At 48.1% G+C, this 27681-nt stretch overlaps 1 protein-coding gene across 36 annotated transcripts in view; it reads right to left on the reverse strand.

Annotated features, from left to right (window-relative positions):
• The window catches only part of CLASP2 (cytoplasmic linker associated protein 2), a 2478243-nt gene that overhangs the window by 355977 nt on the left and 2094585 nt on the right, over positions 1-27681 (reverse strand). For all 36 annotated transcript variants that reach the window (XM_069613152.1, XM_069613157.1, XM_069613154.1 and 33 more), the window contains one exon: positions 19644-19787. In XM_069613152.1, coding sequence (XP_069469253.1) covers positions 19644-19787 — 144 coding nt within the window. The remainder of the gene's footprint in view (positions 1-19643; positions 19788-27681) is intronic.

Genomic DNA, 27681 nt, shown 5'->3' on the forward strand with positions numbered 1-27681 from the left:
AGGATGGAAGGCATTCCGGTGCCCAACAAAGAAAAAGCCATCTTGGAATGGCCGTGCCTCGAGAACCCAGTGAGGCAAAACACACAACACCACACAAAGCATGCCTGCAATCTGCGAATTCTAGCCCAGAAAGTACATGTGGCTGATGGCAAAGTCACGTAGTGAAATTAGCAGAATGCTTTAAAAGTATGCTGTGGTGCCATCATGCGCCGATACAATAAGCCCAGGGGAGCTTAGCTGCAGTTCCGAAAATGCACCGTGTGCATTGCAGGGTCTCAGGATAGAAGTGGGGAGGCATCCAAGTTGCAGCTCCGGTCGCCGTAGATGGAAGAAGTGAGGGGAGAAGGCAGCAAGAGAGATTACAGGGCCAGGAGTGGGCCTTGTGAGGATGGCCCACATTAAACGAGGCCTAGGCATCACATCATCTGACGTCTCACACAAAACAAAAGGCAAGTCATTTTTGGCCCGATCGGTCTTGTGGGTGTCAGGGCTACCCATTCTGTCCCGATTCCTCCTTCATCCAGTTTCAAATCAATGGCGAACCACTACATGAGTCAAAATGTCAACACCTACGTGATGACAGTTATAAACTGCCACAAATGTTTATATCATTTGCGAAATTGCATTTATGGTCACCTAAAGCCCCACATTTTTTTTAAATTGCACTTTTGTTCACCTAGGACCCTGTGTTTAATGTAAGCTGTGGGTTTTGGGTGCCTAGCTCCCTGTGTTTTAAAAATAAAAAAGAAATTCATTTTGGTTGTCTAGGACCCTATTATTTTAAATTACAATTTTGGTTGCCTACGATGCTGTGTTCTTTAAATTGCATTTTTGGGCACGTAGGCCCCTGTGTTTTTTTTTTTTTTTAAACAATTGCATTTTAGGTCATCTAAGACCCTGTGTTTTATTTTTTTAATTGCATTTGCATATAACCCATTGGTTCATGCCTAGTACACTGTTTTTGGTAACACGGGGTCCAGCATTTTTTTTTTCTTTTTTTTAAATTGCACTTTTGGACACCTGGGAACCTGTGTTTAATATAAATAGCATACTGTACTTTGTTTTATTGCATTTTTAATCGCCCAGGAACGCAGGAATCTAGGTTTTTTAATTAAATTTTTCTTTGCCTAGAACATTGTGTTATGTAAACAATTGCCTTTTTGATTATATAGAACCCTGCATCTTACCATTTAATTTTTGGTTGCCCAGTACCTTGTTTTTTACATTGCATTTTGATCGTCCAGAACCCTGTTTTTATATTAATTATATTTTTGTTCATCTTAGTTCTCTGCCTACCATGCTTCTGTTAATTCCGATACTTCTTACTGTTCTTTCCCTCTCCTCTCCCATGACCCTGGTCCACCCCCTCTTTTTTCCTTTCATTCCCCTCTCTGTTCTCCCCATCCCCCATCCATTCCTCTCCTCTCAACATCACTCAGGCTGCTCCCCTCTTCTACATCTAACCCACTTCAACCTCATCTTCCTTACATGCCTACTTCCATATACTACAGCAACAACCTCCTTTACAGCTGCCCCCCTACTGACCTCACTGGGCATTCTGGACAAGGTGTCTGGAATGCCCAATCACTTTGCTAAAAAAAATAAAAATAAAAAAAAACTTAAAAAATAATATCACTAATCATTTCGATTCCCATTACCCCACACTGAAGTCTGGTTCCCCCCACCCCCAAACATCCTGACAGCCCTTCACACCAACTTTGCCTCGTTCTCATATTCCCTTCTCTTTTTTTAAATAAAACAGTGGTGTTAGTTTCAGGATATGCAAGGACACAATGGCACGCCTTCCCATCACTGATTACACTTGATGCTCCTTTGAGCATATCTGGGTCAAATGCCTTGATCTCTCCCTGCTTCTTTCCCTATCTACCAACCACTAGGCATCCTCAACCTACTCTACACTCTGATCGTGAACACTTACTGAAAACCCTTGCAGCTTTTCCTGCCATCATAATGGGCAATCTCAACCTCTCCAATATATAGGGCCAACAGCTCCAACACGGCTCCACTCTCTGACAACTAACTAGTCAGCCTACACAACCCCCCAACCGAAAGCTACTCTCTTGAACTCATATTCCCATCTTCCACAAAGGACTCCACTGCTATGAGAATTGACTGTTCTCCATCTGACTTCTCTCGTTCCCTTGAACAATTCTATTCCTCCCCCCTCTCCGATGTCCCTGCATCTAATATCACCAAAAGCACATTCAAGCCCGACTCCACATTCACATAACTCTGCCAAATCAACAATTCATGCCAAGCACTTTCTCCACCACTTTCTCACTCCATTAATCTCGACTTTTTTCAATTCAACTCTGCACTGTCCACCCATTTCAATGATTGCTACCCTACCTGCTCCTACACCCCCTCACACAAGAGTCCTCAACTATGGATTTCCTAAGCCATCCAGCTGCTTAAGACAACCATGCATCGCTGCTTTAGTCGCTGGCACAAATACCTATCCCTACTCTCTTTGCTACCTAGAAGGACTCTCTAATAACTAAATACAGATCACGACACAGTCAAATCCTCCTCTTCCTTTAATCGTGTTTCCAGTCCCTACTTGCAACCTCGCAAAAAAAAAAAAAAAAAAGGACAACCAGACCATGATTCCCCAAATTACACCCACTTGGTTTCTCTCTGCTTTCTTTCTGAAAACTTTGTCAACTACAACTCCACAGAAAATCCCTAAAATACAGAATACCCAATCTACCTTTCTACCTCTCCTGCCCCCTCCCATCTTCTCCAAGTCCCACTTCTTCTCCACTTTGCCACTGAACTTATAACTACCCCTTTCTATACCAGCCAATTCTGTGCTCCAGCTGACCTCTTGGCACCGCAAACTGTTCAGGAACCACTCATCTCTGCACCTTATTCAACCTCTCTTTTAACTGGTATCTTCCCAGCCTGTTCCAAAATTGCTGTGGTCATTTCTAGTGGATTCCTTCCTCCACAGAGTCTTCTGGCAGCGGTCTTCCTGCTCCTCGATCCAAGATTGCTCCGGAGTTTGCCTACTCCCTTGGAGTGCATTAATGTCTCATCTGGAAGACATGTACGATGAGGAAGGTGATCCCACATCCCTTTCAGGCTTCAACCCTTAATCCCTAGAGGAGTGAGGGATTTACCTGTGAATTTCAGTAGAAGGGAGATTTTCAGACTTGCAGCCGACTTGCACGACGATGCAAGTGGTCTTGAAACTTCACCAGAGTTTGATAGGCTCCCTGCACCTACTCCAGGGAAAAAAAATCAGGGTTCATTTCAATGCCTGATGGCTAAAGTAGTTGAAACCATAGGGCTGTTAAGCCCTTCAAAACACATGTTGTAGTTTGCGCCAACTGACATTCTTGATGAAGGCCTAAACAGGGAGTCTCTCCTGCCCTTTAACGTAGCAGTCGAGGCCCCGCTCATCGAAATATGATTGAAAACCTCTTCGGTGTCAACTGTGGACCGTGATTTGGCAAAGAATCACTGAGTGGCTCCTTCTGGCCCTTCTTTCCTGTCTTTGCACGCCTCCCTAGACAAGAGAGTCTGGTTTTCCAGGCAGCCACAGCAAGCCCAAAGATATCTTTCACTTTCTTACCTCCGGACAGGGTGAGTAAGCGGCTAGGTGCCTGGAGAAAGAACTTTTTGGGCTCAGGCAGACAGGGCCTGAAGGCCATCAATGTTCCTGTGGCTTGGGGAAATTATCTTTTGGTCTTTTGCACTACAGTCTACGGGACTGCAGAGCTCCTCCCTGCAGGAAAGATGAGGGAAGGCTTTGAAGCTCTCATTAAAGACAGCAAGGAGGTGACCTGTGAAATTCTTCCAACAGGCCTGGATACAGCCGACTGTATGGCTCATACAATGGGATGATAGGACATGCCCACACCATGTGCCGGTATCTGTCTCCCTGTTGTCCACAGCTAGAATAGAGTTTACAATTTCAGAGTTTTAGTCGCACAAGGATCAGATACATCCTGGCTAGCACAATATATTTTATTAACTGGAACCTGGCATTATGTGAGACCACCTTGACTTGGAATGTTTTAGTTCCAAACTTGTAATCTATACCATTCCAAATGTCTTAATCCTGCGCCAATCTCATTTAAACCGGACATTGGAAAGTGCATCCAACAATGCTTGGCATAGCCCAGTAAATTGCCTTAACCTGTTTCTCAACCCCAACGAGGTCTGCAGTATGGGACTCACAGATGGGTCATATGGTATCACAGCTCATTGTCTAGACATTGTTATTACCAGTCTAGCATGTACTTGGAATTAGCCCTGGGGCATGTCCAACTTCATGGTCCAGTCCTTAAATGGGATCAGTTTCTGTTCCCACATTGTCAAAGTCATCATGTATTGGCACTATCAGCTTGCTGACCTATATCAGCAACAGTGGGCTAGGTAAGCTCAACAGTTTGAATTTGTTGTATACTCTCTCCAAGCCTTTTGTAGAAGTTTCACATTTACAGCGTGCGTCCTACTTCACTCGTGCTTTCAAAAACAGTTCCACGCTTTGTCCCATGCGTTATCCTCCAAGCATACATTTTGCATCCCAAGAGGACCCATGCATCACCACACAACTGTGCAGTTTACTGCAGCTGCCAGGCCAAAATGTACAGTTCATATTCCTGAGATGCCAGCACTACCATATGGTTGATTAAAGGAAAGAACATTAGTGACAGTTAAGTTATTTGTTGTTCTAATGGATTCCGTCCTCCCACTGATTCCTCATCTAGGATGGACTCCCATTACAGTACATAGATAAAGAGGAGAGCAGGGACACTGCCTTAAACCAGTAGACTCTGGAGGACCACTCTAACAGTGAGCATCTTACCCGGACTTGGAATCCAAGCAGTAATAAGAAACTCCCCCGGCACCAAGCCAAAAATGCATAATGGACTTGGTGGCAGGCCCCCGAGTAGAGAGAAGCATGTCCAGGATGTTATCTCACAAATTACACTGATTAACCCAGAAGAAAAGCATGAAGGTTCAGGCTGATAATTTGGATGGAGCACCCACCACTTTAACTGGGAGATCAGATGTACTCTCCACAGAAGGTGCCATGGAGGGCAGATGAATATGTCCAGCAACTCCGGGTACCACATTCTCCCGGCATAGTCCGGAAAGATCAGAATCAAATGGTATAGCCTCCATGGAACCACTGGAGTAACAGGTAGAGGCAGGAGGGCACAGAGCAGATTGAAGTCCCACTTGACTTTTAGCACAGTCCCCAGAGCTCCCTGCCGAGGAAATTCGCAGGAGCAGAAGAACTTGCACTTCTTTCTACACTGGAAGCGAAGAGGTGGAATTGAGGAGTTCTCCAGAATTTTCTGCCAGAGCTCCCACTCATGGGAGGTGGAATTTCATCTGCTCAATGTATTCGCAATGGCGTACACTGTTCCAGTAAGTTGAGCTCCCATCCGATATGTCGTTTTATAGAGCGGAGACCCCATGTTACATTCTACTCTGCAGAGGCACTGACCGTACACCAATTTGTTGAGAGAATGCATGGCAACTGTGTTGGGGCTCCCACGCTCCTTAGTAACTTTGTAAAGCTAGGGCTTCACCCTAAGTAATCAAGGGTAACCCAGATGTGGACCAATCGCTCACTGTCTCAGCTTCAACTCATTGATGAGGCACGATTAGGCCGAAACACATGTCTGGGGTTGCTGATGGTACTCTTGTTCAGAGGAGATTTGTCTAGCATTTCGGTGCTGGACTGCAATTGTGGGTGGGACAAAGGCTGATATGCAAATGGATATTTTTCCTCTGTGAAGGGTGCAGTGAGCTAAAACGTGGTTGGAGACCACGTGGAAGAAATTCCATAGAACAGGTTATGTTTGTTCTCAGTAGAGGGGCTCCCCACACTCCTTTGCAACTGTGTTGTCCGTTAGGACCAGCACAGTCGAGCCCTGGACTGAAAGAAGGAACACTAGCAGGGCCAGCCCGATTATTTCCAAATCTAGCAAGCTGATGTGCTTCCGCGCTTCTGATGGAGACAAGAGGCTGCTCACTGTCCGGTCTTGCAGGTGGGCACCCCAAACTTTCAAGGACTTATTTGCGACTATTGTCAGGTGGGGGGTCATGGGAATGGCGTTTGGTTGTGGGGTGGGGGCATGGGGTGTAACATTCGGTTGGGATGTGGGGGTCATGGGGTATAGCGTTTGCTTGGTGGGTGGGTGGCAATAGGGAGGGACCAGGGCCATGCTGTTGGAGGGACTACGGCCATGTCATTGGTGGGGGGGATAGGGAGGGACCAGGATTATGCTGTTGGAGGAGATAAGGGGGGACCAGAGCCATGATGTTTGGTGGGGGGCATGAGACATGCTGCTTAGCGGGAGAAGGACCAGGGCCATGTTGTTGCTGGGGAGACCAGGGCTATGCTGCTTGGTGGGAGGGATATGGAACGAATTACTTACCTGTAACTGTTGTTCTCCAGCATGGGTCTGTCATGGATTCACACGCTCATGAATTCCCTGTCGTCTGGCTGGGAATCCTCGGTAAAGAAAAAATCAGTTTCAGTTTTGTTTTAGAACTGTCTTTCTACTAGTAACTAATCACTGGTCTCTGGGTCATACAGCCCCTAGCCAATGACTGCCCTCTACCTAAGCCCCTCCTCTGGCAGCCATCTTCAGATTTGGTAGCACGTTAAGTGGCAGTAAGACCAAGAGAAGAGCCACAGAGGGGTAGGCGGGAGGGTTCGCATGTGAATCCATGCCAGACCCATGCTGGAGAACAACAGTTACAGATAAGTAACTTGTTCCTTCTCCAGCATGGGGTCTAGCATGGGGTTTGGCATGGATTCACATGCTCATGAATACAAGAATACATAGCAGTACACACATGCACAACCACGGGAGGTGGCAAGGCTAAACATTAAGCATTTCAACAACTCAACATTAAGCATCTCTTACCTCCTCACCAGGCTCACCTTCAAGCGAACAGGTTGTGCAGCACTGCCTGGCCGACACTGGACTCCTCCCTGGAATCCCGGTCGACGCAGTACAATCTCGTGAAGGTGTGCGTCTACATCCACGTAGCAGCCCTGCAGATGTCCAGCAGGGGCACACCAGACAGGAATGCCGCAGTAGCAGCTATCGCTCTGGTTGAATGGGATCTCGGACGGCTGGGCAACGGTCGGTTAGCCAACCGGTGACACTGCATGATGCAGCCGGAGAGCCATCTGGAAATGGAAGCCTTCGAGAGGGCCTTCCCTTGGTTCACAGAGCCAAAGTTCACAAACAGCTGTGATGTCTTCCGAAAAGTCTTTGTGCGGTCCACGAAGAACTTCAGCACTCTAGCCACATCCAGCAAGTGCAAAGTCCTCTCAGCCGGTGACGAAGGCGACAGGAAGAAAACCGGTAACACCAAGGGCTCGTGGAGATGGAAGTCTGATTGCACCTTGGGCATGAAGGAGGGGTGCGTCCTCAGCACTACCCTCGTCTCGTGGAATGTCAGATATGGAGGCCCAAGAACGTCAGAGTCTGCGTGCCCCCCCTACCTCGAACGGTAGATCTAATATGCGTTCCTGGACGGCCAGGGTTGAATTTTGTGGCCCGGAGCCAGGCTGTTCTCATGTACGTGGCGATAAAGATGGCACAGCCAGAGGTGTCAATATGGGCCACGGTGGATTCCATGAGGTCCTGCGCCACCAGCTTGGTCTCAGCCAGCCTTGCCTTAAAACGTGATTGGCTCTGCATAGGGAGTTCCGGGAGGAAGTCCGCAATTTCCCACCATAACTTTTTGTTAGCGGCAGCCAGCATGTCATCAGCGTTGGCCTGACGAAGATGCAAAGACGCGTTGGAATAGAGTTTCTATGTGTACGCCTCCAAGATTTTCTCCTCCTTGCCTAGCAGCACTGCAGAGGAGGCAGCTGAGGACGACTGAGGCTTGGAGTATAGTGATGCTGCAGCGATAACCGAGGAGTGTGGCTAAGGATGGGCCGAGAGCAAGAGTGCATCCCTCTCCATCTGCCTGTACTTGTTGTCCAGGTGTCGATTGACCGGTTGGACCGAGTGGGGCTTGAGCCAACCCTTCTTGGCCATGAAACTACATCGGACTGCATAGGAATCCCCGTTTTGGCAGAGGGGTGTCGCGTGAGGACTTCAGCCAGAAGCTCTGCCGGCTGCTCAACCTCGGGTTGGGGTAGGCCCAGGTACTCCACCATCCCAGAAAGACGTTTGTGCCTATAGGAAGCATCTGCATGTTTTGCTGGATCTGGCTTCCCAAATTCCAACTCTGGTGAGGTGTCAATGCCACTTCCTGTCTGAAGGTTTTCATAGTGGTCCCTCATGCTAAATTCCTCCGAAATGAGGGCCTCAGGAACATTAGGGGTTCCATATTCGAGCCCGAAGGGCGGGTGTCCTGATCCGATGGTTCATGCTCTTCAAAAATTGAAGATAAGGAGGTGAGTGGTTTAAAGGTTTTCTCAATTTCCCTTGATGGTATCTATGGTTTTGGCGCTGTCGGCAATGAGGGCTTCAACGCTTTTGGCATCACAGACTTCAACGCTTTCAGTATCGATAGGGTCTCCGAAGGACTTGGAGTCTTTGACAGACGAGGACTGGACCTGCCGTCAACTTGAGATCTCGAATGTCCTCGAGGGGTCAGAGGCTTCTCTCATGGGCTCGAGGGCACATGGGATTTCACCTTGGACTTCTCCTTGTCGGCTTTAGAATGCGCGACAGGGACATGGCTTTTTGTCTCTATCCTCGACGAGGCCAGGGCCGCCTTCACAGGAGTAAGGAGTCTCCGAGAATATGAAGACATTTCAAGGTCTGAGACGGTGTTCTCAGACTCACTAACATGTTTGTAAAAGTACAACAGAAATCTTACATTGTTGAAAGTATGCCCTCTGTTCACATTTTCACCTTTCTTCAGCTGCTAAGGAGGTTTGATATTAAAACTCCCCATGAGAATGTGCCATTTATGGTGCAATACCCACACTGCAACCTTCAAATTCTCAAGTTCTGTGACAGATCTTGCTCTCTGGCCAGCACAGAGGGCTCTAGGTATGTTGAGCGGGGGTGCTCGGTCTCCTGCATACCCCATGATCTGATGACTCTCCAAGGAGAGGGAAGGCAGATGTTTTTGTACAGCAACTAGCGTGCCAAGGTTGAAATGCCTTCCAGCAAAACGCCTGATTAGCCACGCCAGTCGCAGTGCTGGCCCTCTATTTGTGCAGTGCACACACTTCGTGGCTCTACAGAGCTACATAGTGAATGCACTGAACCAACAGAGGGTCTGTTTTTTTCCCGGTCTGGCACACAAAGACTTTCCTAATGGACGGCGGCTGTTGTTTCTAGCGGGCCGCTCTCCATTAGGAAAATCTTCATGGCGGTCCGGAAAAAGCAACATGCCAGGCAGCACTTGGCCCGCAGACCGTATGTTGTGCAACCATGGCCAAAAGGCTTCCCATTCCTTCAGAGTGGAGGATTAGGTTAAAACGGAACGTGTGGCGCCACCTTTGGGAAGTACTTGGAGAAATAACGACTCGACTTTGAAGAGAAAAAAAGTGGTGGAGAGAGGAACTGCTCGGTGAGTGTGACCTCTTGCAGTGCTTCTCTCTTCTGATCAATGCTCCGCGCCCTGCAACCGCAAAAGAGATCCCTGGACTTTGCCATTTTCTTTGTAGAATAAAATAAATAGTTTATCAGACTGTTTTAGGAGGGCCTTCGTTTGCATCGATTGGCATGACCTGCAGTCCTGGGTGCCATGTTTCTCACCTAGCAGTACAAACTGCTATGGGTGGAGAGGTGAAGAGGGGGTACAGACACTGACTGTCAGCTGCAATGCATGGAGGGATTGAAGCCTGAGATCCCGCATAGTAGGGCATTATTTCACACAAAAATAAAAAAAGAAGTTGCGTGTTCGCAAAGCGAGCACAATGCACGGAAAAAGGAACTGAGGCCAGGGGATCTAACGCCTCTATATTTAATGGTCCAGACATGTCTGGCGTGGGACATGTAGGGGCGTTGCGTGGTGCCGCACTGCACCCCTTGGTGGCAGAAAAGCTTAAGGACAGCTGTGCTGGTATACGATTATCATAGTGGAGGTATCCGTCAGAGGAAGGAATCCATTCACAAAGTATTTGATCATCAACTTTTACTTCAGGGTGCGGGGAGGTCAGTCAGTTTGCCACACCACTGGTGTTAAGTAGGAAAAGCTTACACAATGAAATATATGAATATATATCCCATGAGAGAAAAAGATAAAAAAATAAAAATTGAGAAACCACATGGTTTGGGTTTTTAAGTGAATTTGTTTGTGTTTGCATATAAGTAGCACTTTTCCTTTTGAAGGCACATCATTGCACATTCAGGTGCTGCCTTCATATGTCAGAAGAGCCACCAGACCACCAGGTAATGCCGTCCAATGCTAGTTAATGTCTCGCATGCATCAATTAGTTACAGGTCTATTGTTGCCATCATACATCATGCAGGGTATCAACTACCAAAGTTATTACTAACATCTTATATGCATAGTGTGAGGAAGGCATGGTATTAAGCAGTAAAACAGACACAAGTGATCACAGTTCAAAGGTGTTTATTGAACTTGAATTGGGTTTGAAAAATGCCCATCTACTCCTAAATCTAAAGATGGATAATAACGCAGTCCTAGTCGAGTCTGTCAAAATAAAAGGGCCTATACTAATAAACCTATTGCCAATCTTTACTTCTGAATACAAATAGTGTGGGAAACGATGCTATGCAAAAGAAAAGTGTTCAAGAAATTATATGTCAGAATATTCAAGCCGCTGGCTTCCCTTCCCCATGTTTTCAGCACGGGACAAGGCGGCACACTCAAGCTTAGCACACTCTGGTTTATCTAGGACAAGGCTGCTGTTCAAAACCTTAACATCAGGGCCTTCTGTACCAAAGTCTCTTTGCCAGTCAAAAAGTCTTGTATTTCAGAGGGCCTGATGCAACTATGTGATTACTATTCACCCTGGGTCCCCCTCCGTCGGGCTCAGACCCGCTTTGATACGAAACCTTCAATTGGTCTGCCTCCGCCGTAATCGGGCCAAATACTCTTTATCAAACTTTCATTACTTCATCATAATCGAAGACTTTCGACCGTGTGCAGGATTTTTGCTTGACCCGTCGCAGGACCACTTTGATTTACAAGCACTTGTTCTCGTCTTGATATTTTTCTCCCTTTCACTTTTGCCATTTCTCAGTTGGAGACCTTCGATTGAGCACCCACACGGTGCCGGACCAATCGGTCAAAACATCTTGCTCCAAAGTTCAGTCACTCATTAGCAGTTCAACTTTACTTGCGTCTCTTATCACACGCGTTTTAACAATGTTAATTCCAGCACTCGCCATACAATGCTGCTGCTTGCAACCCTGGCTTCAACACAGACCGGTCTTGTATCGCTCTCCCCAACTCCCGGCTGTGTTGATTTCACGGACGCTGCTTTGTTCTTGGAGCCAAGGACGGTACCACAGCAGCTGGCGATTCTCCTCACCTTGATTATTGATGCAGCAGGGCCCCGGGTATCTCAGACACACAATGCAGGATTCTTCAGCCTGGTTTCCTGTGCTTGCACTTTCTATTTGAGGTTTTGGGAAAATAACGGTTCCTTGTCGAAAGGTCAAGGGAACTTCCCTCCTTGCGGTCCCCATGTGTTTTGCCGTCTTTCCTCTCTCGTTCAGCTGCCGTCTCGAAATTGCCGTTTCCTCGTGTGCTTTGCCTCGCTCAGAGTGTGCTCTCGTGCTCTGCCTTTTATCCATGTGTGGAAGCTTAATGCAAGTCAGGTGTGGGTGATGGTCAGTAATTGCCTGACGTCGCATGACCATTGTATTGGGACACATCAAGTATACTGCTTGGGTGTTAGTCTGTTTTCTCTCATAGCAGGCTGTCCGTGAAAAAGTGTTTCTGTTGTAAAAGGAAACGGGGGTAGAGTTCCTAAAAACCTACCTGGTAGGATGAGGTAAAGGTGTTACAGGGAAGGGGATACCGCGTCTCACCATCCGGTGTCCCACTCCCCGAAAACCCCTCACCCAGGTGATCCTCCCGCACTGGTCAACCACCAGGAACTGGATCCAAAAGTGATGGCTGTGTCCTGCCCACCTGGATGACAGAACCCCTGGAGACTGGTAGGTGAGATACCTTCTGGTTTCTCACAGTTGGTAGAATTCTTAACTGGCCCTAACTCTAAAATTGGAGTAGTCTCGACCATTAAATAAATAACAAATATGTCCACGTCAGTCTGGTCAAAATAAAAGCCTATGCTAAGAAAACCTAACTTTGCCCTCCATCTTAAAATGACAAATGGGTTAAGGGAATACAAGAGAAAAATAGTGTCTCAAAAACAAATGTCAGAATGGCTTCAGCCTTAACTCCCTTCCCCAGCATCAACCCCACGGGAACTAGAGTCTCTTGAAAAAACAATGGATAGGTGGATGGCACAATTCTATCAGTTTTGCACACTTTGGCTTACTGGTACAATTCAAAAGTTCAATCTTAGGCTTGCATCTTCTGGCTATTCAATCACTTCCATAAGCCTTCGCCCGCCTCACCATAAATATTCAGTTCGCATTTACTTTTTCAATTTCTCACAGTTCTGCACAGGATACCCTCTGCAGGGCTCGAACATGTCTCTAACCTACTCCAAGTCCATTGGCCCCTTTCCTCCATATTGTATGGGCGTCCCTCGCTAGGGATGGGAAACAGAACCTTTTTCACCAGAAAAATTGTCTTCCCCTATAAAGTTTAGAAGTGCACGCCCTTGGGAGCATGCGCTTCCCTGACTCCGCCCACCAGCGCCACTCCTCAGTCCCCTTTGACGCGTCAGCTATATTACCATTGCCTAATGACAAAGGTTTATTAAGGGGGAGGATGGTGGGACGTCTGGAGGAAAGGGCACTATGGAGTAGGAGTTTGTTAGTCACTATGGAGAGCAACGCATTTACTCCTACATCCCGTCCCGTTTCCTCCATACTTTATGGGCGATTACAACTGAATGTAGCCCTGGGGAGGAGAGTTGCTACTCTAAAAAAACAAGCTTTTCAACACTGCCTGGCCAAATGCTGCATCAGATCTGGCGCTGGCAACCAAGCAGTAGTGTTTGCAAAAGGCCGATGGGGAAGCCCAAGTAGCCGCCTTGCTGATCGTCTGCCATGGAACGTGTCTGTGGAAGGCCACAGCCGTGGTCTTGGCTCTGATGGCGTGGGCGTGCATGCTTGCTGGCAAAGACATGTGCTGTCCCTCATAAGCTTCCTTGATGGCCATCACCATCCACCTCGCTATTGAAGCTTTGGATGCCTGACGCCTGGTTCTGACCCGCCAAAAGTGATGAACAGGGCATCCGATTTACAGAAGCTCTTAGTCCTGTCCAGGTAAAATCTTAGAGAACGTCTGACATCCAGACAGTGCAACACCTTCTGTGCCTCGTCCTTTGGATCTGCAAAGAATGTCGTAAGTACCATCTCCTCACAGAGGTGAAAAGGTGACAAGACCTTTGGGAGAAATGAAGGGTGCGTCCTTACCACCAAATGTGCTATATGGCTCTGAAGCCACTAGCGCCTGTATCTCACTGATCCTGCGCGCTGAGGTCATGCCAACCAGTAGAGCAGTCTTTATAGTAACCAGCTTGATATCCGCTGACGCCATGGGCTCGAAAGGATTGTGGGCCAGTGTGCCCAGCACCACATTAAGGTCCCAGACCAGATGTGGGCGCTTGACTGGGGGGATACACTCTGGTCAGACCCGCCAAGTGCTTTTTGACCATAGGATAGGAGGAGAAGAAGAGATTATCTCCAGAGTTTCTGTGAGCCCCCAGATAGGTACGACAGGTGAGACTACATGCACCCTTAAATGTGACAGCTGTGCGGAAAAAGACAGCACCTTGTATAGTGTGCATGCCAAAGGGTCTACGCCGTTTGCTTTGGACAAGTGACAGAACTTGGTCCATTTGATTTTGTATGGACTCTTGGTGGAGCTGCTTCTTGCCCTCTGAAAGATAGCCAAGTTGCCCCGTGACAGTTGCAGATGTTTTAGGGCAACGTGTTCAGGAACCGGGCTATTAGGGCTAACTTCTGCAGAGCAGGGTGATCTACTGCAGAGATATTAGGGGGGCTGTTCCAAGTGGAAGCATGACTGAGTTGGCCCGACAGCGGAAGGAGTTCTGAGAACCAAGGTCTGGCTGGCCACTGTGGCGCTCTTAAGATGAGACAAAGCCTCTGACGCCTCGACCTTGCAGATGACCCTGTGAATTAACAGGGTAAGAGGAAAAGCATATGCACGCATGTCGTTCCACTGAATCTGCAAAGGATTTCGGTTGGAAGACCGTAGCTGAAATGTTCGAGGGAGAAAAGACCAAATACTATTTTTCCGAAAATAACGTTTGGTCTTCTCTCCCTGGAAAATGTCAGATTTTGCCCTTGCCCCCACACCCTTATTTACCTGTGGGCGGCAAAACTTCTTGTGTGCTGCCGTCTCCAACATCCCTCTGCGACGCCGGTTCCCTTCACTTACGTGCTTGGTAACCGGCGCTGTAGGGTCCTTTCCTTTTTTTTTTACATAAGGGGGGGGGTGTCCCTTATGCACGGGACACCCCTCCAACCCCCGAATTCGAAAATGCTGAACATGGGGAGCGGGAGACACCCACTAGGACGCAAATTGGTGGCATCTCCAGTTGCTCTTTGTGGCGAATAAATCTACCTGAGGGTGGCCCCACTTGATGAAGACTTCCCTCAGGACATCCTCGTTCAACTGTAACTCTTAGTTGTCCTCCAGGTTGGACTCCTCCAGGAGATGGACCGCTGAGAAGTGAATGTTATTTGATAGTGCCCATTCACACATGTCGATGGACAGCCTGCAAGGGGAGGGGGGGTGGGAAGACCTGATGCCCCCCCTGCTTGTTGATGTAATACATGCATGTGGAGCTGTCTGAATGCAAACCGACTTGTTGCCTGCAATGGGGAGGAACGCTTTGAGAGCGAGGCAGATGGCTATCATCACTAGCCAGTTGATGTGCTCCAGCTGTTCCTGCTTTGACCAGATTCCTTGGGCACTGTGGTTGTCCAGGGTAGCTCCCCATACCTCCAGGGAAGAGTCAGTGGTAATGGTGACCTCCGGTCGTGGCTGTCTTAAGGGCCTGCCCACTAACAGGTTAGCCTCTGTCCTCCACCACGAGACACTGTGGTGCAGATGCAGTGGTATGCTGCCGAGAGCCGCTTGGGAGCCCGTTTCCTGATTCCAAAAGGATGAGCAGTGTAGGTGCAGCCTCCTCATTCTAAGCCTTCAATGGGGCACCGCCAGGAGCCAAACCGCCATTATTCCGAGCAGGTGTTGGTACCACCATGCCGACGTTACTGGTCTGCTGAGGGAATGCCCTGTGGCCCTCTTGATTGCCAAGATCATGTCTTCCGATGGGAAGATCCTCTGCACCCTCGTATCCCAAATGAGTCCCAAGAAGGCTAAAGACTGCGTGGGAAGTAACTGATTTCTTGAGGTTGATGGAGAACCCCAATTCGAATAGTATGTGCATTAGGCTGGCTGCAGTGCGCTGTACTCCCTTGGGGGACTCTGCTCGCACATGCCAGTTGTCGAGGTATGGATAAAGGTGGTGGCCCTCTGACCTGAGCAGGGCTGCTACAGCATTCATTAACCTTGTAAAGACCCTTGGGGCCGAATTGAGGCCAAACGGGAGGACTTTGTTTTGGAAATGAAATCCCATGATCCTGAACCGGGGGGAGGAACGATGGGGCTCCCAAATCGGGACGTGCAGGTAAGCATCTTTTAGATCCAGGGAGCACATCCAGTCTCCCCCACACAGTGTGCCCGCAATGAGTGCTGGAGCAAGCACCTTGAACATATGAAGTGGTAGGGAAAGGTTCAAGGTTGAAAGATCCAATCCAATACAACTCTCAGGCCAGCCTGGTTATTTTTCTGTATGGCAAAGGTAAGGGAATAGAAGCCCATGCTTCCTTTTGAGGCTCGATCCTTCACCACCTGAATCGCCATGACCGAGCAGATCTCTGCCAGAAGGAGGAGGTGAAAGAGGAAATGGAGGTATCGGCAGGCGGAAGGCCGAGGAAACCACAGAGAATCGATGGGTCTGCGAACTTTGCCCACCAGGCATGAATGTGAAGGGTAACCCTGCCCCCCACCGGAGAACTGTGGATCGAGATGGCACTGTCACGGTTTCTTTCCTTCTGAGACTGGTGCCTGGCATGGGGACATTGATAAGAACCCCCTGTGCAACGATTGGTGCTGCTTGCATCAGTGCTGGCTGGGCCACCTGTCCTGCTGCCTAAAACAGCGCTCCTGATAGCCCCTGAAGCCACCGAAGGTATGACCTCTGTCAGAGCGTGGGTGACTCTGGCTATAGGTTTTGGGCACAGACTTAGTCAAGATTGACAGGGACTTGGCTATTTGGAAGCCGTTTTTCTTTTTATCAAGCTCCTCGTCTTTAGTTGAATGAAACAATACCCCCACCACCCCACCCCTCTCTTGAATGGCAGGTTGAGAATGCGTTCCTGCACATCAGGGTTACATTTAGCTGCCTTAAGCCAAGCTGTCCTCTCATGTCGGTGGCAACACAAATAGCCCTGCCTGAAGTTTCTACATGTGCCACTGTCAACTCCAAGTTGTCCTGGGTTACTATTTTAGCCTCTGCTAGGCCTGCCTTGAATCTCGCCCGACAGTGGGCCGGAAGCTCGGGAAAGAACTCTGCAATCTCCCGCCATAGCTTTTGGTTTACCGCAGTTAGCATGCCGTCCACATTAGCCTGCCGCATTGTAGCGTAGCATTTGAGTATATCTTTTTGCCAAAGGCCTCTAGGAGTTTTTCTTCCTATCCTAGGAGGCCCGAAGTAGGTGTAGCAGTGGAGGATTATGGCCTAGTGTACATAGAGGCCGCCGATATAACCGAGGAGTGAGGTTGAGGGTGCACCAACAGCACGCGTGAATCCCCCTCTGCCTGCCAATATAGGGCATCCAGGCTCTTATTTGTAGGCTCCGTAGAGCTTTTCTTTGCCAATAACATCATCTTTCTGCAACAGGATGCCCGGTTTAATGATTGACCGGATGATAAGCACCTCAGCCAAGACCCCCACCTCTAGTAGCTCAGCCTGCGGCAGCGGGATCCCCAAGTATTCGGCTACACCCGCCAGTCTTTCCTGGAAAGCCCTAGCTGAGGATGGTCTCTTGATCCTCGTCGTCTGTGTCCCCCACTGTGTCCTGCGGGTCAGGGCCTGCTGGTTGAGTGCTGGAGGGTGCTGCGGGCGGCTGTAACATGGTTATGGGCAGTGCCCAAGGCTTTGCCAGGGGTGGAGCCGCCACAAGGCTCTGTGCCTGGGGTACTGCAGGAACCTGGACCTGCGGTGGTATCCGTGTATGAACTACTCTCTGCCTGCTTGCTTGACTGCGAAGGCTCGGACATTCCCTGCGTCTCAAGGAAGGGCCTGGGAGGCATAGTGCCCTCAGCCATATCGCTGGTAGTGCTGGGTCTCCGTTTAGGCACCCCTTCGGGTTTACGCCCGGTGTTAGAGCTAAGGACCTCTGGGAGATCCCTGGCACTAGAGCCTTGCGGCCCCTCAGCTGCAGGACCGGGAGGATCCTTAGACCCCCTCAGCCGTGCGGCCGGTAGCTCGTAGAGCCTTGGTCCCCGTGCTGGTAGTAGGGCATGAAAGGCCCCTCCTGATTGGATGCTTCCCGGGGAATGAGTCGCCCTTGTGGGGTGCAGAGGAGATCAGGGGACCTACCTTCGGCCTGGTCTTCCTCCTGACGCACTCCTTGATGTGCTCCGGTGGTGATCTCGAGAAGACCTCCCTCTACCTGGCCAAGCGGTTCTTCAAAAAGCATGGGGTGAGCGCGTCGCACACCGAGCAGCCGTGGTCGTCGTCAAGGGACCGGAGGCAGTGCGCATGTGGATCGATGTGGGGAAGAAACCCTCGTAGGCCGGACACCTGCTGAATCCCGCCGCTGTCGACATGCGCCAGGGAGGAGCGTGGCACCAGTGGACAGAGTACTTAGACTATGAATGAAATTAGCTATATGGGAAGAAAGGGAGAAAACATTATCCCTGGGGAAGTCGTAGCGTGGTATTTCGAGTAAAAGATAAGGCCTCAACCACAGCCTATGGTGAAAGAGGTCTGCTCCCGTTGATGCGGAAAAGAGGACTGGGGAGTGGCGCCGGTGGGCAGTCAGGGGAGCGCATGCTCCCAGGGCCGCACCCCCGCTCACATCCAAATTTAAAGGGGGGAAGACAATTTTTCTGGGGAAAAAGGTTCTGTTTCCCGTCCCTAGTGAGGGACGCCCATAAAGTATGGAGGAAAGGGGACGGAACGGAGGAGCATGGTAAGGTGCCACAACGGTGGACAAGGACGCAGAGCAGGGATTACGAGAATGCTTGTAGAGTTGTATAGATTAGGATAAATACAGTGGTGCTATTCTGGAACAGACATTTAAATCTGGCCCGGTTTTGCATCGTCAGCCATCCAGCCTGGTGACGTTATGAGGAAGTAGGTGTGAAGTGAGGGAGTTCCAAGAGTCCTGCTAGCAAACTTAATGATCTTGTTGAGGGAACAGAAAGCATAGTTGGGGAGAACAAAGCAGATGCTGGCACAGTAGTCAAGTTTAGAGAACACAAGAGTGGTTAAAAGATGCTTGGCATTTTTGAAAGGAAGGAGGCGACTGAGTTGCAAGAATATTGTACTTCATAATCAGAACACAAATCTAATCAATAATGAAGACGAAAAGGGGCATGAACTTTCATGTTTTAAAAAACATTGCCACTCAAAGTTCACTGACTGCCTCTATTTTGCACAAGCAAAGAACTTACTTGTTACTTTTTGCCAGGGGTTAGTTTTCATTCAACATGCTCATCGTTTTTACATTTCGACATTAGTGGTGGGGAACATTAGGTCATACTCACTTATTTTATGGCAGGTATACCCTCTTAACCTATCGCTCATCTGCCTACTAGCTAACATTCTTCCCTCGCCTCCAATCTGCCTCTGTTCCTCTCTTCCTCAGCCTTAACTCTAGCACTTCACCCATCATGGTCACATCCCGACCACAGCTGGCCGTACCATCTACCTGCACCAATGAGGATTGTCCTTAATTTATGTATGTCTACTTATATATTGTCCCCGGGAACTGTTCCATTTACTCCCCTCCACAACCTGGTCAGAATGTCCCTGAAACTCACCCCATGGTAAGAAGGTCACTACCTCCCATCAAATCTGATTTCTTATCCATTGTACATTCATTTGTGCTCAAAAGAGCAGTGATCCCCCTGTATATAAATAAAAAAAATAATAAAAAGGTACTGCTCACTGGCATTAAAACTCTTCTGCCCAAAGTCTGGAGTAGATTTTAGCCGAGATTTGTAAAAGCAACATATAAAATAATGTATATTTCAAAACAGCTTTCTCTGCCTCTGCTCCATACCAAATGTAAGGAAATAAATGATTACGGTCTGTGCTAGTTTATTGAGGTTGCATAGACAAATGGTTTTTTTTTTCCACACCAGACACACCTTTACAAAGGGGGAAAACTCAAGAAATACTGAACTCTGCATTCGATGAAACCATTAATAATTCCAACATGTAGTTATTTTTTCAATTTGTGCATAATTGATCATTTCATTCACCTCACGCGAAAAAAAACAGAAAATCCGAACCATACCTGGCCACCATTGCCTGCATTGCGGAGATGGTGCTGTAGAAGCTTGGTGGCACCATCCTGAAATGTTTTTGGTAGCGCTCCCAGTAACATCGTAAACTCTGGGGTGTTAAGCTCAAACAATGAAATGAGCACACACTGTGCAGCCTGTAAAATGATTATATATTTGAATGAAAATGTTATAGAAGACCATTTTACATTATGTTACAATTCATTAAATTAATTAACAGAGGCAGCTGCAAAATACATAGACCAGAAGAACAAATGTTACTTGGCAGAGACAAAAACTGGACACTCACTTCACTGATTCACTCAATATCACAGAGCACGTTATAACATGTTTTGTCTTGTATATGATGGTCACAAGGCTGTTGACATTTTTCAAACCTCCTTTTTTATACCTGCTGTACAGTTTCTTTGGGGGTTTTGTTTTTTTGAGGACTTTTGTTCTAAAAAAAAAAAGCCTGTACAACGGCAGGCATTTATACCCAATGTTTTGGATTTTGGACAAGATTTCAGTTTGTTTGTACCTACATATAACTATTTCTTCTTTGAGCTCGGACACAACCTGTTTCCTTGTATAATTTAAGAATGTAACTGACCTCATTAGGCAGTAATATATAGAATCGAATATTGGCACTACACATTGCCTGCACCTCTGAGTATCCTTCCTTTTTTCACTTTGTACAGCTTCTAGTAAGCAGACATTGTAAAACACCTGTGCGCCAAGGAATTTTCAGAACATGGGCATTAAAAGTGTTTTAAAAATTGCCAGAACATCTGCATGGGCACTTTTTCTCATTAAGCGGTTGAATAACGATTCACATTTATGGGGATAATATGTGATGAATTCAATATCACTGAAACCCCGGCAGCGATCTGTTCCAATGTGGCAAGGGGGCGTCAGCTGTACCTGATCCTGACCCTTGGGTGGCTATATGAGGGAGGATCAGATGGGAGGAGACAACCTCTGCGGAGATAACATGGCTTCATTGGATGGGACATGGTATCCTCGGTTTGTCCTTGAAGTTAATCCTCTCATACGAACTACCCTCCTGGCATATTGCCATACCCCTACACCTCCCCCTTGGAAGAATAGAAATGCTTCTTCACCAAAGCATTCAAGCCAAATGCCCAACTTTGGTTTACCATGTGGAAGTAATGAGAATTCCCTTATCAGTTCTATCTAGTCATTACCTAGAGCTGCTTTACCATCCAGGCATGTTGAAAGTGATTATCCAAACTGTTTATCAAACATCAATTATGGAATCCTTGTGCCAGAATCCTCTGAATACTGGGACGAGGAAAAGGAGAAAAGCAGTGCAGAACGAAAGAGGCTTTCAGCCCAACAAGCGTTCTAGCAGTTGGTCGAAAAAAAAAGCCTATGCCCGGGTAATTTAAAGTCCGGCAGCTCAGTGTCAGAGGCTGCTATTGTTGGAGAACGGTCTGCCTCTTTGCGAGGTTCGAGTTCCCAAACAGGTGTGGCGGAGTAGCCTGGCTCAATGCAAAAGAAGATGGGAAACACTGCAAGAAGGGGATGCGGGGCCAGCGGCTCCGACAGGCAAACTTGTAATTTGCTGGTCCGGAAACAAGGGTGCCGGTGAGCTTACCAGCACCCTTGCTTCTGGACTGGAAAAGTCATAATGAGGCCCAATATCTTGTAACACTTGAATTTTGAATGACAAACTATATTCTCCAGAGTAAGCCACCCACAAGGAACTTTCTTTTTTGCTACATTTCGAATATGGGTAAAGGTAAACATATTCATTCCTACGTGTGACACAGCAGGAATAGCTAGCATGAATAAATAAGGCTCTAATGTTGTGCGAGTGAAAGTCGCAAAGTGGGCAAACTTTATGATGTATGGTCTCCTTTTTCTGTCAATGAATACAATACTAGGAACAATTTTATTTTTGCTACTTTCCTCCCCTAGACTTCTATGGGACAACATTTCTTTTTGCTTTGAATCCTGTTCTGATTTTTTAAGGTAAGTGAAGCCATGTGCATTACTTTCCTTGGCTTCTTGCTCATTCTTATGGGGAAACTGATCAGTCCATAAGACTACCATCAGTACAGGGAGACTATATCTCTTCATGACTTTCTTTTATTGTTACAACTGCACACATTGCCCGAAAGTAAAGTGCGGCCAGGATACTTTGTATCCTTATACATTATTCTGTATTGGGTATTTGGTTACATTTACAGTATGCCTCGGATCAGCTGGTAGCAGCTGCCATTTTACGACTGTTTTAAACCTTTAACTTGTGCACTTTTGTATTTACAGTAATGGGCTATTAAAAGGTGGCAAGAACCCCAAAATGGCCGTGCCAGGAGTTTCTGATTGCCCTTTGGCCATATTGTTCTTTGGCTTTCCTCATTCCCTCTTGGGTCCAAGATGGTCATATATGAGAAGCCCTTTCCAGAGAGGTGGTTTGTGCGTAAGCCTGGATGTGGGTGCTCGGACTGCCTGTTCCCAGTACACAGCCCGGTGCCTTAATGTCTGTTGCTGGGTAGATGTTGTGGCAAGTCTGACAGTTTGATTAATTTATTGAGCATTTGTATGGCGCCCTGGCGCCACAAGGGGGGACAGGGGAGAAAATAACAGTAACGGTCCAAACTAGGCCTTGTGACATTCAGATCGTGCAAGTGCAATAATAGGAAGTGAAGGGAGAGGGAAAGCGAGAGAAGGGGGAGGGGCCAAGGGCTGAACAAGTCCTCAGGGAGGCACAGTGCTCAGGCAAGTGTATAGGAGTCAACTAGTGCGAGGGAGGGGAGGTGGACCAGACTCAGTAGGCTAGTAGGGAAGGGTGCCTGAGGGCAAGTTCTGGCAAGGGGGAAACTGGTCGAAGGAGGGCCTGCCCCAGTAAGGCTCATGAGGGATACAGGCCACCAGACAGAGGCAGGTGGAACTAGCAGGGGAGGGGGAGGAGGAGAAAGGTCTTGAGAAGGTTCCGGAATTTAAGGGTATCCGGTTCAAGATGGAAAGGGGCAGGAAAGCCAATCAAGACTGAGACTCCTGCCAAAGAAAAAGAGCTACCCCCAACTCTGCTTAGAGCAGCGTCTTACTTGCAGAGAGTTAGAGTTAGAAGACCGAAAAATTCATGCAGGGAGGTATTTAGGGAGAGGGAGTTGGATGTAGTGTGGTCCCAGGCCCTTGAAAGCCTTGTGGATGATGATGCAGAGGGTCTTGAATTTGATCCTTGAAGCCACAGAGAACCAGTGGCAAGATTTAAGGGCTATGGAGAAGCAGTCCCTGGGCTTGACGCCAAGGATACGTCTTGCAGTCCTATTCTGGATTAGTTGAAGAGGGTGGAGGGAGGAAGTGAATAGTTTCTTACCTGTAACTCCATTTCTGCAGCATTGGTATCTTTCATGGATTCACATGCTTAGAATATTCCCCGTCGACAGACTGAGAACCCTCGGAACCGATATTCTAAGCCTGCGAATCCATGAAAGATCCAATGCTGGAGAAGGGAATAGTTTCTTACCTGTAACTCCATTTCTCCAGCATTGGTATCTTTCATGGATTCACCTGCTTAGAATATTCCCAGTCTGTCGACGGGGAATATTCTAAGCAGGTGAATCCATGAAAGATCCAATGCTGGAGAAATTGGCAGATTAAGGAGGAGGCTGTTGCAGTAGTCAAGCCTAGAGAGAACCACAGCTCTGGAGACATTGAGCTTCTGAGGGAAGGTGAGGAAAGGGAGAATGCCTCCGAGGAGGTGAACCTGAAAGTTAGATTTCTTGACAAGGTCAGCGATGTGCGATGCGAAGGAGAGAGAGAAGTCAAAGATGACACCCAGGTTTAGTGCCTCACAAGTGCTTGAGGGGAAGGGGCCCAAGGAGGGCAGCCCGAGAGTAGGCGGGAGGCAGGGGGCAGGTGTCCCAATGAGAAGGATCTCTGTCTTACTGGCATTAAGGCAGGGATCATTAGAAGCACACCATGCCTGAATAGCAGTCAGACAGTCAGGAATGAGGGAGGAAGGAGAGGAGGAAGGAGAGGAGGGAAGCTTAAAGGCAAGGTAAATGTTGAAGAGCCACAGCGAGAGGATAGAACCCTGAGGGACGGCACAGGTGGAGAGAGAGAAACGGGCCAAGTTGTACTTGAGAGGCCTATTCGAGAGAAAGGAGGTTAACCAATCCAGTGCCCAGTCAATGATGCCTAGGACTTCATAAAGCCAATTTATGAGGGTGGAATGATTGATTGTGTCGAAGGCGGAGGATAGATTGAGGTGAATGAGAACAGAGAGAGAGTTGGAATCCAGGTTTGAAAGCATGTCATCACCGGTGTTCAGAAGAGCAGTTTTGTGCCTCTGGTTGCTCTGAAGACATCCAACAGATTCAGTGTGGTGGATTAGTTGGGAGATGGCCAGCTTCTCCAAGCATTTATCCAAGAAAGGGTTAGTGGAGATAGGGCAGTAGTTAGGCGGGCAGGAAGGGTTTGCAGATGGCTTTTTTTACGAGTGGGTGCACAAGTGAGTGCCTGAGGGGTGATGGAAAGGAGCCAGTGGCAAAGGAGTTGTTACAGAACTCAGCCAAGGAGGGAGCGAGAGAGGCAAAGTTGTCCTTGATAGTTCTAGAGGAGCAGGCGAGCACGTGTTTGGACGAGACTTTCATAGAGCAGACTGTCTTGGTGACCTCATCCAGTGCTATGGGTGTGAAGGCGAGGAAGGAGAGAGACATAGAGAAGGGCCAAATGAGGCCTGGGTACAGGTGGAGGGTGGGGGGATAGAAGGGGGAGGAGACGGGATGTCCTGAGTTTTGGTAGTGAAGAGGGTGGACAAGGCCATGCAGAGGGCCTGGGAAGGAAGAGGAGAAGTAGAGAAAGGTAGGATTAACAAATTCCCTGCAGATTCTGAAAAGTTCAGCCATGTTGTTTGTGGCACCAGAGATGCGAGCTTGGATGTGGGCCTGTTTCTTGGAGCGAATGGAGAGTCTGTACTGCCTTTGGAGCAGGTGGCAGGCCACTTTGTCAGAGGGTGTTCTAGAAGCTAACTATTTTCGCTCAGCGACTTTGCACTTGCGTTTAAGTGAGGCTAGGTTGGAATCATACCAGCTATTGCACTTGGAGGCAGGCTTCATGTGGATCCTAATGGCAGGGGCAAGGATGTCAAGAGTGTTGGAGATGGAAAGATGAAAGCAAGGGAAGCGTCGTGTGGGAGTCGATAGCAGGAGTGAGGGGGAGGAATGAAGGAGGCGGCAAAAGCAGGTGCTGACACTCGCTTCCTAGCTCGAATGACGGAGAAGGAGACTAGCAGTGAAGGTAGAGGCTTAGCCGGAGGGCCATGGAGCTGAAGATGGGAGGAGAGGAGAGCATGGTCAGACCAGGAAAAGAGGGGGAGTGAGAGTGTTAGAGAGGGAGATATCTGCAATGATGAGCGCATCCAGGATGTGCTCGGGGGAATGGGTAGGACCAGAGGGAAGAATGGCGAAGGAAAGAGTCGGAGAGGTTGCGGAAGGCTAGAGTGGCTGCATCAGAAGAGTCAAGGTGAATATTGAAGTCTTCAAGGAAGAGAAGCTTGGAGGTAGAGGTCAGAAGAGAGGAGCTTACAGACAAGACATTCAAAAGGAGGAGTAGGATTGAGTGGGTATGACAGACGCATTGACCCATTCAGGGAAGACAAGAGTCACTCTGCCTCCAGACAGATTAAGCCTGGGTTTTGAGAGGATCCTGAAGCCCTGAGGAAGGATAGTGTCAAAAGCAGTGAGAGCTGGCATTGAACAACGTCTCAGTGGGAGCAAGGACGTCAAGGTCAAAGTCTTCTAGGAGGTGACTGATGTCAGAGGAGTGTTTGACAGAAGAGCGTGATTTGATGGTAGTGAGGTGAAGCAGGTTTTCCACCTTTTAAGGTCTCCCGAGGCAAGGTACAGGGATGGGGTACATCCGTCGGTGGGGTCGAAGAGGCCCGGGGTGGCAGAAAGAGGAGTGGCAGGAGAAGGAGGAAAGGCACCTGCCGAGGAGGATGAGGTTGGGCTGAGAGCTCTGGGCCATGATAGTGCCATTCTTATATCCATTAATGATGCATCTGGAAGTATGCCAGAAACACTTCACATCTGGTACCACCATTAATGGTTGAAGTGGAATAAGGAGAGAGGATAAAGACTATATGGGGAGTCCGTAGGTCGGGAGAGGGGACAGCAAAGAGGAGGTCAGTTGTAGTCTGTCTGGAGGAAGCATTGAAGTAGGTGCCAACGATTGGCAATCCTGGGTTGGAGACCAGGAGTGCTTTTTAAAAACGTTTCCTTCCAGACTTCGACAGAGGGATAGGAAAGGTGATAAAAGCAATTAGAGTAGATCGGAGAGCCCCATAGTTGAAGGAAGGCAGGGGTGGTGGGCCTTGCAGGAGGCTGAAGGCGAAGAGCAGGAAAGGGGTTTGTACAATACACGCCAAACTCATCAGGCGGCCTAACAGCAATCAGGGGAGATGAGTCAATGCAGCAAATGGAAACAGTAAAAACACAGGGTAAGAGGGAAAGGTCCTAGGTTACAACAGGCAGTGGGGGGCACAACATTTCACAGGTATGGAAGCGCAAATAGTAGGAACAACCAAGAATTAAATGGTAAAAGAGCGTCTAGAAATGCCATATCAGTGTTTAAGTAGTACTTGGATATGAAATTCACAGGCCTGAGTTTCAAACAGACATAGGAATCAATGATGCCAAAATCTGAGTTTCAAAAATACAGGTGAAAAGCCTAAGTTCAAACACAAAGGCAGGAATCAGCGTGACCGAATTCAGCCTGAGTATGAGACTTTCGAACTAAGGTACAAATTCTAACATTTTAAATGCAGAAAGTGCAATTTAGAAACCCCTAGATTTGCATTTCAACATATGGTAAATAGTCCAACGTTAGAACACAGCCAATGCAGTTAAATGCCTAGATTTGACTTTCAACATAGGGTAGAAATCCTAACAATTGAACACAGCCATTAGTAGTAGGCTAATGCAGGAAATGGAATTTCAAGAGAACAGATCAGATGGAAAGTTATGCACAGAGTGTCTGGTAGAGGTGTAATTAGCCCTCAAGTTTAAGCTGGCAGGGGGAGGTTGAGAAGCAACAGGAACAAATATCCTGAGAGCAGGCTAATATGCAACCAAGTGGATGCAGCCCAAGAGAGGAAACTCTTGGGAAAGAGATTTAGAGTTAGTTAGCAGCTAGTCAATTGTTATGGTAAAAGCTATGTGTGTGCCGTGCAGGTGGGTGCAGATCATTACCATTGGTGGACTTGGGCAAGCTTCCGGTCAAGATCTTGGATAAAAAGATTACTCCTGCAGCCATTCTTAAGATCATACTCGGAGCAAAGTCCTCTATGAAGAAGAGCAGCCCATTGATAACCCAAAGATTACCCCTGCAGCTGTCCGGCACCAACTCCAGTGAAGTCCTGGTGAAGTCTTGCTCCTCTGCCTTATCTAAAGAAGACCCTAAAAGGCGCTTCGACACCTGGATTGGTGGGAACAACCAGTCCCGATCCCTGCTCAACCATCTGTACCTCCGTAAGTGTCCCTGGACCAGCCGGTGGACTGACCAGCTCTCTCCTGGGCGACCCTGCTGCAGCCGTCGGTGTTCTAGGTGCATCCTTGGAACTTGGAGGATCTTCAACTTGTAATACAAGACGCAGGTTCCTATATTTTCAGGCTTCTTGCATCAATGGAAGCCATACAGGACATGCTCCTATGTTTGTCCATGGAAGATCGTCTGTTACGGCATGATTATGGCGACTCCCATTTCAATCAGACTTCTTTGCATCCTAGAGATATCCTGGGGTTTCCTGTTCCGCAGAAGTCTTCGCCTTTTCTTTGTTTGGGTGTTCAGCTGGAAGGTTCCTGAAACAGGCTCCTAAGCATTGCAACCGACCGAAAATAAATCCTCTGTCCAAAAGTGACTTCTGCACCGTGACCCCTGCGTCTCTCTCGACCGGACCAAGCAAAGAAGACTGTCTCCCCAACGGATTCCTGAAACTCAGCAGTGGTCCCTGGAAAAATCAGAGTCACAGGGGTAAGTTAACATATCTGTTCCTTTTTCCCCTCTGTTCGCGATAGG

Source organism: Ambystoma mexicanum, chromosome 5p, assembly GCF_040938575.1.
Source record: "Ambystoma mexicanum isolate Mex_15411 chromosome 5p, UKY_AmexF1_1, whole genome shotgun sequence".
Classification (NCBI taxonomy): Eukaryota; Metazoa; Chordata; class Amphibia; order Caudata; family Ambystomatidae; genus Ambystoma; species Ambystoma mexicanum.